The sequence below is a fragment of the Electrona antarctica genome (genome assembly GCF_951216825.1).
Source record: "Electrona antarctica genome assembly, chromosome: 23".
In the NCBI taxonomy this organism is placed as follows: domain Eukaryota; kingdom Metazoa; phylum Chordata; class Actinopteri; order Myctophiformes; family Myctophidae; genus Electrona; species Electrona antarctica.
This window is the reverse complement of record NC_136804.1, coordinates 31,657,286-31,673,740: the sequence shown is the minus strand read 5'-3', so window position 1 is coordinate 31,673,740 and position 16,455 is coordinate 31,657,286. Positions and strand designations below refer to the sequence as shown.

The 16,455-nt window shown below is 44.0% G+C and overlaps 1 protein-coding gene across 3 annotated transcripts in view; it reads left to right on the top strand.

Moving 5' to 3' along the window:
• Positions 1–9,151, top strand: part of aox6 (aldehyde oxidase 6) — a 47,024-nt gene extending 37,873 nt beyond the window's left edge. For all 3 annotated transcript variants that reach the window (XM_079494717.1, XM_079494718.1, XM_079494719.1), the window contains 10 exons: positions 461–587; positions 703–798; positions 895–1,023; positions 1,759–1,833; positions 2,488–2,540; positions 2,850–2,964; positions 3,122–3,187; positions 5,220–5,408; positions 6,478–6,645; positions 8,951–9,151. In XM_079494717.1, coding sequence (XP_079350843.1) covers positions 461–587; positions 703–798; positions 895–1,023; positions 1,759–1,833; positions 2,488–2,540; positions 2,850–2,964; positions 3,122–3,187; positions 5,220–5,408; positions 6,478–6,645; positions 8,951–9,001 — 1,069 coding nt within the window. In that variant the 3' untranslated portion in view covers positions 9,002–9,151. The remainder of the gene's footprint in view (positions 1–460; positions 588–702; positions 799–894; positions 1,024–1,758; positions 1,834–2,487; positions 2,541–2,849; positions 2,965–3,121; positions 3,188–5,219; positions 5,409–6,477; positions 6,646–8,950) is intronic.
• The last annotated feature ends 7,304 nt before the right edge of the window (positions 9,152–16,455 follow it).

The following is a 16,455-nucleotide window of genomic DNA, read 5'->3' as shown; positions in this document are numbered from 1 at the left end:
GCCGCGTCTTTGTAGGATTTTTTTCTCTGAAACTACAGCGCTGTCCGTGGCGTTGAACAGATCGGCGAAGTTCGGAGGTCTCTTCTGATTATCAGGTTGAGCGCGATGGGAACATTGACGTTTTCTAGAGCTAGTATGGACCTCATTTTAGCTCGCTAGCATTAACGCTAATACTTTTGCATTCAAGATGGAAGCCAAAAGCGGATGCACGTCATAGTGGAATGGCCATAAATCCCCGGCACCCAAGCGCCATACCAGCTTCGTCACTCATTGTGTTAATGATGATGTAAATGGACCAATGAGAGGAAGTGTTGTTTGAAGTGTTGTTTAAATGATGATGTAAATGGACCAATGAGATGAAGCGTTGTTTAAATGATGATTTAAACTGACCAATGACATGAGGTGTTGTTTAAATGATTAATTAAACGGACCAATGAGATGAGGTGTTGTTTAAACTCAGGTCAGACTACGAGGCCAGACGTCTGGCCACTGAACAGTTCAACCAGCGCCAACTCTGGAGGAAGAGGGGAATGGCAATGATTCCTATTAAATATGGAATCGCTTTTGGAGAGAGCTTCCTTAACCAGGTCTGTCTGTCTGTCTGTCTGTCTGTCTGTCTCCTGATTTGTGTCTGTTAACGTTGGTGTTAACGTTGGTGTTAATTGTGTGTGTGCGTGTGTGTGGTTGCGTGCGTGCGTGCAGGCTGCAGCTCTAGTCCACGTCTATAAAGACGGTTCTGTTCTGGTCAGTCATGGAGGAACAGAGATGGGTCAGGGAGTTCACACCAAGATGCAACAGGTACTGCAGGGTTTCCACATCATCCCACAAGCTCCACTGTGAGCTTGGAGATCGTCGATTTTTAATAATATTTTGTATATGTTGTAATGACGCCAGGTGGCCAGCAGGGAGCTCCACATCCCCCTGTCTAAGGTGTACATCTCCGAGACCAGCACCAACACGGTTCCAAACACCTGTCCCTCTGCTGCCTCCTTTGGAACCGACGCCAACGGCATGGCTGTCAAGGTACTTTAAACTGTCACGGTACTTTCAAAAAATAAGGTACTATATTTATACTGTCAAGGTACTTTAAACTGTCAAGGTACTTTCAACTGTCACGGTACTATATTTATACTGTCAAGGTACTTTCAACTGTCACGGTACTATATTTATACTGTCAAGGTTACTTTCAACTGTCACGGTACTATATTTATACTGTCAAGGTACTTTCAACTGTCACGGTACTATATTTATACTGTCAAGGTACTTTCAACTGCTGAGGTACATTAAACTGTCAAGGTACTTTCAACTGTTGAGGTACTTTAAACTGCTGAGGTACATTAAACTGTCAAGGTACTTTAAACTGTGTTATTGTCACTGTTTTGATGTGCTGTACTGTAGACGTCATAAGCAGGTGACCCTGTGCGTCCATCCATTCTTCTGTGTACGTCGGGGGAAAAAAGCAGATTATACTGTATTAATTAAACAATGCCTTAAGCTTTGAATCCAGCGGAACAGTGTGTGTGTGTGTGTGTGCACTAAACGTTAAGAACGGCAATAAGCTGCAATCAAATGTTAGCCTGGTTTCCAGCGTAATTCACTGCGTTCTGTGACAAAACAAACATTCACACATTCACGGAACGCAACGAATCAGGCTGTAAACCAGGCTAATAAAATGTACTCATTGAAAAACTTTCTTTCTTTCTTTCTTTCTTTCTTTCTTCTCTCTCTCTCTCTCTCTCTCTCTTACCCCCCCCCCAGAATGCCTGTGAGACGCTGTACCAACGACTCGAGCCAATCAGGAAGCAGAAACCAAAAGGAACCTGGGAAAGCTGGGTACGTTGAAGCAAGGCAGATAGCATTGATATTGAAACGTGCCGTTTAAATATACTGTAATTACAGTGTTCACACTGAAAGAATCACACTTGTGTAAAGTGAGGGGCGCCCACTGTGGCTGCCACATAGTGTCACAGGCGGGCATTGATTCATTGCAGAATCACTGCCACTGCATACGTTACGAAACATGAATGCAGTGTGTTATTGTATACTAAAATAAAAAATGATAACCCACCCCCCCCCCCACACACCTGGAGCCGTCCCTGGAAGCCACAGACAGCTGTGGTGAGTGGAGCGGGAAGCCACCGAACGGTTAGTGTGAGAGTAGTAGGCCTGGTCAGATCACAATTAACCTTTAATCATGTGAAGTTGTCGGTTCTTTTCACACAAAGTAACACGACCAATTACATTTTCAGTAACTGTAACCCAAAGTGTAGATAACGCAGAAGGTAGTTACGTTATGCACTATTTTGATGCTATATTCACTCATTTTGCTGCCCAAGGACCCCTGAGGGTCCCCTAAGGACCCCTGATGGTCCTGGGACAACACTCTGACGTAGAACGTACTGTCCTCTCCTTACTTCCTGTCCAACGTGATGATGTCATAGTGATGTCATAATGATGTCATTGTACTGATGCTGTACTTCCTGTCAGGTGGATGCAGCGTTCTTTGAGAAGATCAGCCTGTCTGCTACTGGATTCTACAGGTACACTACGCTACGCCTATAGTAGTAGTCTTATTCATTTGTTTTGAGAGTATATTTTAGTGACATTGAGATATGAATTTGTTTTGATGATTTAGTGAACGAGGTGCAATCATTGTCAAAATGACGCTGAATGAGGGCTCCAGCTATAGAGTCCCTCAATGCACTCTTTGATAAAAGAGAAGATCCTGCCAAAAACTCTCGTTCTGTGCGTGCGTGCGTGCGTGCGTGCGTGCGTGCGTGCGTGCGTGCGTGTGTGTGTGTGTGTGTGTGTGTGTATGTGTGTGCTTGCATGTGTGATTGCGTGTTTAGAGGTCCAGACTGCTACATGAACTGGGAGCAGATGCAAGGTCAACCTTACGCATATTTCACCTACGGAACAGCCTGCTGTGAGGTGGAACTGGACTGTCTGACTGGAGACTACAGAGTAAACAGATTACACATTGTAGCTTTCACATTACACTTGGTGTAACTGGAAACTATATAGTGAGAACAAGTTATTAATACACACACACACACACACACACACACACACACACACACACACACACACAGATGTACAGTAATGTTTTGTCTCTGTCTAGACGTTGAGGACAGACATCGTGGTGGACATCGGTCGCAGCATCAACCCGTCTGTGGACATCGGACAGGTGAGGCGGTTCACCAGGACAGACAGACAGACAGACAGACAGACAGACAGACAGGGCCCTAAACGGGGTAATTCACACTGACAGAAGTGACTCTTGTGTAGACAGAATGTGGAGAAAAAGCTAAAAAAAAATATATATATAAAACAGATATTAAAAGGGGATTATATATTATAGCTAATAATAATAAGGGAGCTAGTGTTATTATAGATAATCCCTGGTAAATATCTATAATGGTCTCGTTTTTCATATTAACCCTAATAATTATCGTTCATACTTAGCGTTAATACTGTATGTGTATTTTCCAGATTGAAGGGGCGTTCAGGTTGCGTGTATTTTCCAGATTAAAGGGGCGTTCAGGTTGCGTGTATTTTCCAGATTGAAGGGGCGTTCAGGTTGCGTGTATTTCCCAGATTGAAGGGGCGTTCAGGTTGTGTGTATTTCCCAGATTGAAGGGGCGTTCAGGTTGCGTGTATTTTCCAGATTGAAGGGGCGTTCAGGTTGCATGTATTTTCTAGATTGAAGAGGAATTCATTTTGCCTCTGTATACTCCAGATAGAAGGGACGTTCATGTCGCGTCTGTACAATCCAGATAGAAGGGACGTTCATGTTGCCTCTCTATACTCCAGATAGAAGGGACATTCATGTTGCGTCTCTATACTCCAGATAGAAGGGACATTCATGTTGCGTCTCTATACTCCAGATAGAAGGGGCGTTCATGTTGCGTCTCTATACTCCAGATAGAAGGGACATTCATGTTGCGTCTCTATACTCCAGACAGAAGGGACATTCATGTTGTGTCTGTACACTCCAGATAGAAGGGACATTCATGTTGCGTCTCTATACTCCAGATAGAAGGGACATTCATGTTGCGTCTCTATACTCCAGATAGAAGGGACATTCATGTTGCGTCTCTATACTCCAGATAGAAGGGACATTCATGTTGCGTCTCTATACTCCAGATAGAAGGGACATTCATGTTGCGTCTCTATACTCCAGATAGAAGGGACATTCATGTTGCGTCTCTATACTCCAGATAGAAGGGACATTCATGTTGCGTCTCTATACTCCAGATAGAAGGGACATTCATGTTGCGTCTCTATACTCCAGATAGAAGGGGCGTTCATGTTGCGTCTCTATACTCCAGATAGAAGGGACATTCATGTTGCGTCTCTATACTCCAGACAGAAGGGACATTCATGTTGTGTCTGTACACTCCAGATAGAAGGGACATTCATGTTGCGTCTCTATACTCCAGATAGAAGGGACATTCATGTTGCGTCTCTATACTCCAGATAGAAGGGACATTCATGTTGCGTCTCTATACTCCAGATAGAAGGGACATTCATGTTGCGTCTCTATACTCCAGATAGAAGGGACATTCATGTTGCGTCTCTATACTCCAGATAGAAGGGACATTCATGTTGCGTCTCTATACTCCAGATAGAAGGGACATTCATGTTGCGTCTCTATACTCCAGATAGAAGGGACATTCATGTTGCGTCTCTATACTCCAGACAGAAGGGACATTCATGTTGCGTCTCTATACTCCAGATAGAAGGGGCATTCATGTTGCGTCTCTATACTCCAGATAGAAGGGACATTCATGTTGCGTCTCTATACTCCAGACAGAAGGGACATTCATGTTGCGTCTCTATACTCCAGACAGAAGGGACATTCATGTTGCGTCTCTATACTCCAGATAGAAGGGGCGTTCATGTTGCGTCTCTATACTCCAGATAGAAGGGACATTCATGTTGCGTCTCTATACTCCAGATAGAAGGGACATTCATGTTGCGTCTCTATACTCCAGACAGAAGGGACATTCATGTTGTGTCTGTACACTCCAGATAGAAGGGACATTCATGTTGCGTCTCTATACTCCAGATAGAAGGGACATTCATGTTGCGTCTCTATACTCCAGACAGAAGGGACATTCATGTTGTGTCTGTACACTCCAGATAGAAGGGACATTCATGTTGCGTCTCTATACTCCAGATAGAAGGGACATTCATGTTGCGTCTCTATACTCCAGATAGAAGGGGCGTTCCTGCAGGGTGTGGGTCTCTACACCATGGAGGAGCTGAGGTTCAGCCCAGACGGGGTTCTGCTCACCAGAGGTCCGTCTCAGTACAAGATCCCTGCCGTCTGCGACGCTCCACTCAGCTTCAACGTTTACCTGCTGCCCGACGTACCCAACCCTCACGCTATCTACTCCTCTAAGGTACGAACCCAACCCTCACGCTATCTACTCCTCTAAGGTACGAACCCCCAACCATCACGCTATCTACTCCTCTAAGGTACGAACCCAACCATCACGCTATCTACTCCTCTAAGGTACGAACCCAACCCTCACGCCATCTACTCCTCTAAGGTACGAACCCAACCCTCACGCTATCTACTCCTCTAAGGTACGAACCCCCAACCCTCACGCTATCTACTCCTCTAAGGTACGAACCCAACCCTCACGCTATCTACTCCTCTAAGGTACGAACCCCCAACCCTCACGCTATCTACTCCTCTAAGGTACGAACCCCCAACCATCACGCTATCTACTCCTCTAAGGTACGAACCCCCAACCATCACGCTATCTACTCCTCTAAGGTACGAACCCCCAACCATCACGCTATCTACTCCTCTAAGGTACGAACCCAACCCTCACGCTATCTACTCCTCTAAGGTACGAACCCCCAACCCTCACGCTATCTACTCCTCTAAGGTACGAACCCAACCCTCACGCCATCTACTCCTCTAAGGTACGAACCCAACCCTCACGCCATCTACTCCTCTAAGGTACAGTATGCCCCCATTCTGGTTGATATTTTTAGATTTGAGATCTTTTATATGTCTATCTTTCGCCATAACTTATCACCTGCGTGTCGTAGCTACTAACTTGTGAGTCGCCTCATTGGTCTGGTTGAAAGTCCTTGTCATTCATTGGAATTACTTGGCCCTGCACCTAACAGGTGCCAGGGGGCAGGGTCAGCGAGGGCCGGGTCATAATTATTACATTTCCAGGGTGAACCCATCCTTTTACGACGGGATATGGTGAGACACTTTAACCTTGTGGTTGTTTTCTTGCATAGTGCAAGACATACTATTGTACAGTATATACCGTTGTTCTGTGCTTCTTGCTGTTCTTGCCTTGTATTACTGTATATGACAGTACTCTCTTTACTCTTTACCTGTAACTCTTAACTGCTGTACTGCCTCTGGGTGACTGCATTCCTGCCGCGGGATCAATTAAGGTATCCATCCTCTTCCTGTTTCAACTCCTCCTCTTCCTGTCACAGGGTATAGGTGAGCCCATCCTCTTCCTGGGCTCAGCTGTTTTCTACGCCATCAAGGACGCCGTGGCCGCCGCCCGCCGACACTCTTCTCTGATTGGTCCATTCCGCCTGGACAGCCCTGCCACGCCCGAGAGGACCTGCCTGGCCTGCCAGACCCCGTTTACGCAGATCGTACGTAGGGTTACATTTAGACCACGTTTACACAGATCGTACGTAGGGTTACATTTAGACCACGTTTACACAGATCGTACGTAGGGTTACATTTAAACCACGTTTACACAGAGCGTACGTAGGGTTACATTTAAACCACATTTACGCAGTGTCCATCCATCCATCTTCAACCGCTTATCCGTAGTCGGGTTGCGGGGGAAAAAGCTCCACCAGAGTGCTCCAGACTCCCTCTCCAGAGCAACATTAGTCACTTCCTCCTGGGGGATTCCAAGGCCAGTGAGTCGATGTATTTCCTCCAACTGCGCCTTGGTCTGCCCCGGGGTCTCCTCCCAGTGGGACGTGCGTCGAGGACACAGAGTGTACGTAGGGTTACATTTAACCCATTCTGGGCGGGAACCCCTTTTGGTGTTTTAAGCATCGTTATACTTTAGCTATTGAAAAATAGCAGATCTACAAGCTCATAACGCGGCACCTAATGGAACAACATATTTTCAGATGGGGATCCGCGGTCAAATACATATATTTTTGGGGGTCCTTGACGTGAAAATGTTTGAGAACGACTGATATAGAAACAAGATTTAGAAGACATTTGTAGAATCGACTTCAGGTTTAAATGCGTTAAACCTATAGTAGCTGGGTCTGAATTCGTTAAAATCGTGCACTTGGTGACAAGTTTTTGATTTTTGGTATGGTGGTATGGTTATAAGGTTTTCAAAAACCATCGCAAACGAGTTGGGAGCGCCCCCTAGTGGTCCGTTTGCAATGAATCTAATATTAAATGGGTCATTATATGGTTATAAATCAAAAATAATTGATAAAAGAGATTTTCCAATGGATTCTATTAGTATTGGGTGTGCTAAATAACATACTAAAAAATTAGGAAAAAATAACTTATGGAAAGGCATCATTTTCAAGATGGCGTCCACGATGGCTGCCGGGAGTTTAAAATGCCTATAAACTGGGATTTAATACATAAACAATCATAACAATTATGCACTTGGTGACAAGTTCTTGATTTTTGGTATGGTGTTAGGGATGGGCATAAGGTTTTCAAAAAACATCGCAAACGAGTTGGGCTCGCCCCCTAGTGGTCCGTTTGCAATGAATCTAATATTAAATGGGCCAGTATATGGTTAAAAACCATAATAATGGATAAAAGAAAAAAATCAATGGATTCTATTAGTATTTGGTGGGCTTAATAACATACTAAAAATGTAGGAAAAAATAACTTCTGGAAAGGCATCATTTTCAAGATTGCGTCCACAATAGCTGCAAAATGCCTATAAAGCTTGGATTTAATATGTAAAAAATAATAATAATTGATAAAATAGATTTTCCAATGGATTCTATTAGTATTGGGTATGCTAAATAACATATAAACATTTTGGGTGAAAATAACTTCTGGAAAGGCATCACGGTGAAGGGGCATCCACGGTGGCCTCATTAAGCTTAAAATGCCACCGTGGACGCCATCTTGAAAATGATGCCTTTCCAGAAGTTATTTTTTCCTAATTCTTTAGTATGTTATTTAGCACACCCAATATTAATAGAATCCATTGGAAAATCTCTTTTATCAATTATTTAGATTTTTAGCCATATACTGACGCATTTAATATTAGATTCATTGCAAACAGGCCACTAGGGGGCGCTCCCAACTCGTTTGCGATGGTTTTTGAAAACTTTATAACCATACCTACCATAATACCAAAAATCAAAAACTTGTCACCAAGTGCACGATCTTGTTGATTTTGGACGAATTCAGACCCAGCTATAGCTCTGGTCCATAGCTCTAATGCCGTTGCATTTGATTAGTGCTATGGTACTAATTTGTTTTCACTGGAAGAGTGCCCAATAGGCCACTATTTCCCAAACAGTGTGTCTTTTTTGTGGGACACGGATCCATTTGTATGGGTCACGACTCGAGTAAAAATCCCACATGTCGGCCTGGGCCGTGGCTCAGCGGTCCAGGCACCTTGGCCGGTAGTCCAAGTCTGGCAGTGTGCCGCAGGCTCGACTCCCGATCCCGACAGCCTTTACTGCATGTCACTCCCCCATCTCTTTCCCCCATTTCCTGTCAGCCTACCGTCTGTCCCTCTATACAAAATAAAGCCGAAAGCCACATTTTTTTTTTTAAATGTCGTTTTGTGGTACCACGTGCAATGAGCACTGCAACACTGCTGTTGTCTAAAGCTCAAATTTAATTATATCAACAAATCATTGGACGGACGGACACACGGACGGACGGACGGACGGACGGACAGACAGACAAATCATATTTTTGACAGTGATTTAATTTGACTTTCAGATTCCTACCAGCAGAGGGGGATGTTCCAAACCGTGGCCGCTGAATTTATGAAAAAAGAAGAAATATACAACAATGGAAATATAATCAGTGCTAATGTATTCACATTAACCTTGTAAACTGAATGCAACTAATATCATGCATTTATATTCACATGATGCAAAATAATGTAGTGTGAATAATTAAAACATAATTAAAAAATCACACCCGTGTGAACTGAGTGGTGTAAGGTCTTATATAGCCTGTCTGACGTAATGAAATCATGTCTGACGTAATGAAATCACACGGGTGAACAGGGTGAACATAGCAACCATGCTCATTTTTTCTGCACAGACTAACAAAGCCATGAAATCACACCCGGGTGAACATAGCAACCATGCTAATTTTTTCTGCACAACAAAGCCAGTTGTAGGAGTGGTTTACACCACTCAAAAAGAAATCATCAGCAGCAACAGCAGCAATAATGTAATGCGTTGTCTAATTTATATTATAATCATGTGATAAACATGTTTTATGCTGATATTGTTGATTATGCTGATTGTTCAATCATATGTACATCCACATCAAAGCAGGCCTATTATAGATTGTAAAGTGAATTATGTTCATTATGTCCATAATTATATGAAACGCACATGGCTATTCAGAGCTAGTGTGGGCCCCGGGCAAACGGGTTCTAATCTCTCTTTTGGGTCTTAACCTGAAAAGTCACTTGAGCAGAGCAGAGTCCTCCTGACCCATGGAGAGGATTTGAAGGACAAATCCTTAATGCCGGAGCTTGTGCAGCTTGCAATTCATTTTCAATGGGAGTCAGGTTTTGACAAAACAGCTCTGCTCGATGGGGGTGAGGGGGCAGAACAGAGCCACAAAGCAAGGCTATTTCGTCAAAACCACGTCACTCCTATTGAAAATGAATTGCAAGCTGCTCTGCCCCGCTCTCTCTCTCTCTCCCCCCAGAACAGAGACGCATTTCGACAGTGTGAGCGGAGCCTATAGGCCTCATGCATGTAACCTGTAATGGCAGGTGTTTTGAGTCCTTGACACTTTATGACGCGCAGAACGTGCTGGAGGTGTCCGTGAGGCTCCGAAAGAGAAAAAGATTGAGAATCGCTGGTGTAGTGTTTAATTATGTATTTTACAGACCGATGGATGAACGGAAATGCCATTTTTTGACTGATACATGGAATTAAAACCAAGAAAACTTTAAAGATTATCGTAATTGCTGAAGTTATGGTTTGACACCTGAACAGATCACCTCTAGTCTGTCAGTGGAAGTAATATCCTGCGTGTTTCCACACTCCCTGAGTGAAGACGCAGTCCCATCACAAGAAGATCTAATCCTCCACGCAGGATGAGATGTATAACCCTGCCTTGTTTCTGTGGAAACGGCAGTGCCACAGCCCAGCTGTCTACACACTACGGATGATGACTTCGGGGTCCATTCAAACGGGTGCCCGGCAGGGAAACCAACCACTGCAGGCCTCCACTCTCCCTGGTGTTTCATCTCCAATATACCAGTGCAGTGACTCGTTCCTCCCACCAACCTGACATCAGTAGGCTCTGTATAGAAGAAGATGTTAAGCAGTAAATTACGTTACTTAATCATTAGGTATGCCAGTGAAAGGCAGGGCTTCGTGAAACATTTGTGCTGAAGGTCGCCTGTCGTTTGTGCCGGGTTCAAAGCTAATTTAGATATAGCTAACTTTACAGTTCAGATTATTACTTGCGCAATAGTTTCGCCCAGGAAGGCGTATGCACCGTCCCAGCAAATGATGTAATGACTACTTGTGCCTGATACGGCAGTGGTGCCAGACTACATACATGTATACATAGGAGCATTACCTCTAATCCTCCCGACACTAAAACATATCGCCATTACGTCACCATCGAAAACCAATTACACTCTGGCATTGGGACCTTTAATCCACATCTTTATTACGTCATCATTGAGAGCTAGTCATCATTGAGAGCTAGCATATGACGCCAGTTATACCCTGACGTCATATGCTGGGACGGTGCATACGCATCAAAAGTAACCACAGTATACCGCTAATCAACTTACAAATTACATATACATATATGTAGCCTGACATTGGGAGGGTTTGTAATTGACAATTATGCAAGTTGAACCGAACAATGGAAGAGGACCAGATTCCCTCCCCCCAAGTACCGGTGTCGCTCTGAGCAAGTAAGATCAGAGAGACGCCCCAATGGTGAGGTGAAAAGGAGTAACATTCCTCCCTTACACTGGCTTGCTAAAAGTGCCAGATGCGCCCGTTTGTCTACAAACTGAATTAACAATCAACCACCCCTGGATTAACCTGACAGCAAAGGGGGGTTTTTGAGAGACCACAGACCGAATAAGAGAAAGAGAGAGGTGACTATCAGGACACGACCCAGGGTCAGACCCAGGTCTGACCGAGAGATGAACTCTCACAGGATGGACCAAGATGGGGTGTCCTACCTCGTTACATTACAACACACGCACGCACCACTGATACTCCAATCAGCAATACATGCTCCCTGTTTTTGTTCTCAATGTAATCATTTTCTACCTGTTGACATATGGAAACTATGGAACATGTAAAATGAGTGAGCGAGGCTGAAGGGAGAGTGTGTGTGTGTGTGTGTGTGTGTGTGTGTGTGTGTGTGTGTGTGTGTGTGTGCGCGTGTGCGCACACATCTGTGTACTAACGCTTGAAAGAGGAGATGGCTCAGCGATAAGGAGAGAGTGATAGGTGCACAGGACAGCGTCTTTCCCTCTTCCTGTGGGCCGTAAAAGCTGGATAAACAATTCTGTTGACTCCAACTAAAACTGGTTAAAACTGGATTTGGAGTTAGACAAAGGAAAACGCCTAATTTAGTTTGAGACCCCTTTTCAATATAACGTGTGTCACCCAAGACACGTTGCTCATTTTGGTCGAGACGCTGGCTGAACCACATCAGCCGGTGCGTTCTTTTACCGGCAGCCGGGGGGCTGCACCTCCGCGAAACCACATCAGGACTTAGAGCGGTCCCGTTTACCACTTGTGGGTTTCCATATGAAACGATTTGATCGACTTTCATACTTTATACCTTAACTAAAGACGGACGAGTAAAGATACACTCGCGTGCCGCGCTGGAAACTAATTTTGTCAACTTAACCCTGGTATCCAGTTTCCGAGCGCCGCTGAGGTTTCATCATCAGAAAGGTTGGTCAAGGATGTGTTTGAGAACATTCAAGCTCCCAGAACGACATGATAACTAATGATAGGGTTAGCTACCCTTTTGACTTAGTTTTGTCATTTAAATCTGAAAGTGACGCCAACCAGAGCCTCTCCTCGCGCCTCTTCCCTCTTTCTTCTTCCTAAAACTATCTTTGCATTGTGCTTGTAAACTGAACGGACCTATAGTTGAAATTGTTATTTGAGTAAGACTGGACTTTATAATGTTTGCCCTTGGCTATTTTGCACAACTCATGTGCAGACTAGTCAGAAGCAACTATACCACAGTCTACCAAATAGTATATTTTCAATGCGCATGGTTAAGTCTTTATGGCTAATGTCCGAATTGGATTAACCCTGACGCGCCCGTTCTTGCTATGTTTTTATTTGAGTATATGACAAGTATGTTGTAACAGTATTTCGATATAATAAATATCTCATTTTGCTGGTACAATCTAAACAAATCTCCGGACTATTCTTTGATTCCGTCTGTGTGTATTTGATTTGTTTTATATTGGGGGAACTGTAACACAGTATTTATTCATACCAGGTATTCGTAACTCACGTCTTCAGATAGACGTTTTTATGATAAGATACACAGTATGTACATAGTTTCAAATCGCTTCATTCCGAGTGGAAACTATGTGTATATTGACAGGCTAAGTGACTCACGTCTTCAATTGGACGTTAATGAGATGCAAGTAGATAGGAATTAAATGTGTATTTGATTCGCTGGCGAGTCGGGGTTACATTTGATTTCTGGCTAATTGACATCATAATCTTGCCTAATAATTGCTACATAATGGTGCCCCGTGTGAGGCTACTGGTTTACTGTGTTATATAAGACCCTTCGATGTGAGAGAAATTAATGTACATGTAATTGGAATCGAGGTTGTTTTTTTTAGAGTTGTTTTTAGAGTAAATGGTTTGATCCGCGTCTCACGCTGTGACCGTGGCTGGAACCTAGAACATTACGTTCGAATACCCTCCGACATTTAGGTCCCAGGTTTCTGCAGAAACGGGATTACTATTTACTGGAGCGTAATTAATAAAAAGTGGGCTATCGTTTAAGAGATTCTGTTTCCTAACGCCCAGTTGCACTGTACCCCGAATGTAAGCTATTCATGGGTCATTTCAGCAACGAATGTTTGCCACTTGACTAAGCGATTAGATTCGTATAGCGTGTATTTTGCGCTATTGTCTAGTGGAACCTGAAAATTTTCTCTTTACTATAAAACGGCTCACGGGATTACAGAAAGACCATTGGTTTAGTATGAATTTAGACTTAAGTGTCTCCATTAGTGTGCCGCTTTTTGAGGTATCGAGTTTTTTAAATCAGGAGAGTAAACAGATCTATACTGTCTGGTCGTTGGCTTGATTGCTTTTACGGGGCCCATACGGTTCAAGCAGCGTTATACTTGGTGTGACGTTGGTCAAAAGACAGTGTGAAACCATCTAATGTTCGGGGGACTCTGGCCATTGTGTTTTGCGACTTTGCGAGGTCGCCTTTTTGGAAATTGGTGACGTGGGGCGTTTCCGCTGTACTTGTGGGACGCTGCTTCCAGCCAGATTGCAAAATCGCCATCTTGATTTCCCCCGTCTGAACTCCGCCCTGAGAGGTGGGGGTCTCAGGCCGTGACACTTGGTGTCCAGCCTACTGACACGTTGTTGTGATACAAGTAAGGCGTGCCGCCCCATCTAGTGGCCGTCGCTGGTGTCACACGTGTCATAACATTAGCTTCACTATGTGAGCTGTAAGAGGGCACATGCATGGTCGTGTGTTTTGCTGCTTGACGAAGATTAACACCTCTTAATCTTTGCACTTGGTGGGGACGTTATTTTGCGTGTCAAAATACACTCATTAAGTGCGCATATACTGGTAGCTCATTAATTACCTCACTGCTGTGGGGACATTTTGCGTTGTTTGCTTGTGTTTGTAAACATATAGCGTGGTGTTGTGGTAACTCACGTAAGCCCTCTTTTACGCTCATTTCAGGCAAATTCGGTTGTGGATAATTGATTTTGTGGTGCATAAGTGAAACGTTTCTGCTATTTACGGCCTGTGCCTTGGACAAAATTGGAGCATTCTTTAAATTTGCATAGCCTTTGTTCTGTGCAAAATCAAGCTTGTTTTGTTTAAGGGATACAGGTCTTTTGTTATTCGTTTTAATCACACCCCTGCCCTAGCTTATTTCAGGCATTATCATTTGACTTTAAATTTTTAAGGTGGACTTTGGTTGACTGATCGTTTTAAAATCTTTCAGGATTTCAGTCGATTCATTGGCCCGTTATGCTCAAATGGGTTTGTTTTGAAGATTACAGTTCCAATTTTGAGATGGGGATTGACTTAATTATTTTAATGATTCATTCCGATCTCTCGTTGGACGCTGGGATTTTTAAAATAAACTCTGTTTAAGTGTGTGGTTGTTTTAATTGACCAGGCAATTAAATTGTTGAGTTTACTTAATTAATACCATTTTGTCATTAGGAGTGTGAATTTCAAGAGATTCAGTCATTCCTTGGTGGCATTTAAAATGTAAGGCTCGAAATAACCTTCTGGCTAAGTGAGTGGTGGATCTAACAACCTTTTGAGGTTTTGATCGACCAGGCAATTAGCTTGCTGGTTTAATTGGTTATTTCCGTTTGGTTGGATGTGTGGTTGATTAAACCTTTGAGGTTTGGTTGATCAGGCAATTGACTGATTGGGTTTAATTAATTATTTTAATTTTGGACATTTACAGTTTGAGATTTTTAATTCAATTTTTTTTTTTTGTGTTTATTCCCTTTTTAATTTTTATTCACTCCCTTTCTTCCTTGCGAAAGGAACTAAGGGTGTTAATAAAAAGGGGGGTTAGGGGCAGGAATAATAACACAAACGATATAGCCTTTTCACTTGTGCACAATTGTCCTCAAACCAAATTGAGGACCACAGTGCTGTTTTTGCCTGAGAGGCAGCGAGGGAGCGTGGTTGTTGCATTGTTTCCTACCGCTGTCTGTTGACAGAAGTGTTGCGGCTTAGAAGCATACTGTGCTGTTAGCCAGCTACACGAACAGGGAGCATGGATTTTTGCGTAGCTATAAGAAAGATGCTTAGTCTGACAGACTCAGACATTCCTAACGTCGGTCAAATAGATGCAGACACGGTCCTTTCAAATCTCCAAACTTTAGCTAGTGCTCATGCTGAATCAAGACTTTACACTGAGGCAGAACGCGAGAAATTAGCTGGGCATGTATTGGCAAACTTTGTCCGGTTACATGAGCTTGATTGCTTAGCAGCCAAAGCTAATGTGGAGGCAATTGCCAGGTCTCGGCAGCAGATAAAAGACTTGACTGATGAACTTGAGTTACGAAAGACACAGGCTCGCTTGACTGATATTGTCACCAAGCTAGCCACCACAGATAGTAAGTTGAATAGGGCTAAACAAGAGATCGCCGACCTCAAGGCGCAGTTTACCCAGTTTCAACAGACCAACAGTGACCTCGTGGAGGCACAGCTGGAAATAACTTGCTTACAGGGCACTAATTCCCCACCGGGGACTCCTCCTTTAGGGGGGAGAGATGCCCAGTTACGGCAAAGTCTGACTTTCCAAGGCACACCCATTTTGGATGTGGAAGGAAGGTCTACAGACCCATTGGTGACCAACCGGCTGGATACCGACGTCACTTTGTGCGAAGGAACAGACTTGGGTTTGTTGATAAGCACTGACTTCTATGATTCCAGCCTGACCATTCCGGTCATTGGCAAAATCCCTGCGTTACTGCAGCGGGACCAACGGTCCCCTGATGGGACGACGGCCCCTGTGAAAAGAGACTTTGATCTAGTGTCATTACAGGCGGCTGACCCAGCCCTAGCCCACATGATGGCGCTCCTTGCTGGGGACACACCAACACCTATCCCTGACACAGACAGGGACTCAACAGAGTACCTAACACAACTACTGTTGTCAAGCGACTACATGTCACTGAGCAATGGTCTGTTGGTGTATGCTGTTGATTCATATACTTCTCCGCGTCTAGTTATACCCCAGCACCACAGGGGGGTACTATTAAGCTTCGGCCACAACTCCCCAACTGCTGTACACCGAGGTGTCGAGGCAACCTGCGATGAGTTGTGCCAGATGGCCTATTGGCCCAAAATGTACCAAGACGTGGTTCATTATGTGAAAGGTTGTTTGACGTGCTGTCAGTTCCAACCTTCAAGTCCAACCCCGAGAACACCCTTACAAGAGAGGGGAATTATGTTCCCATGGGCAGATCTGCAGATAGATTGGATTGGACCATTTGCCAGATCTTCTCAGAAGAACTTGG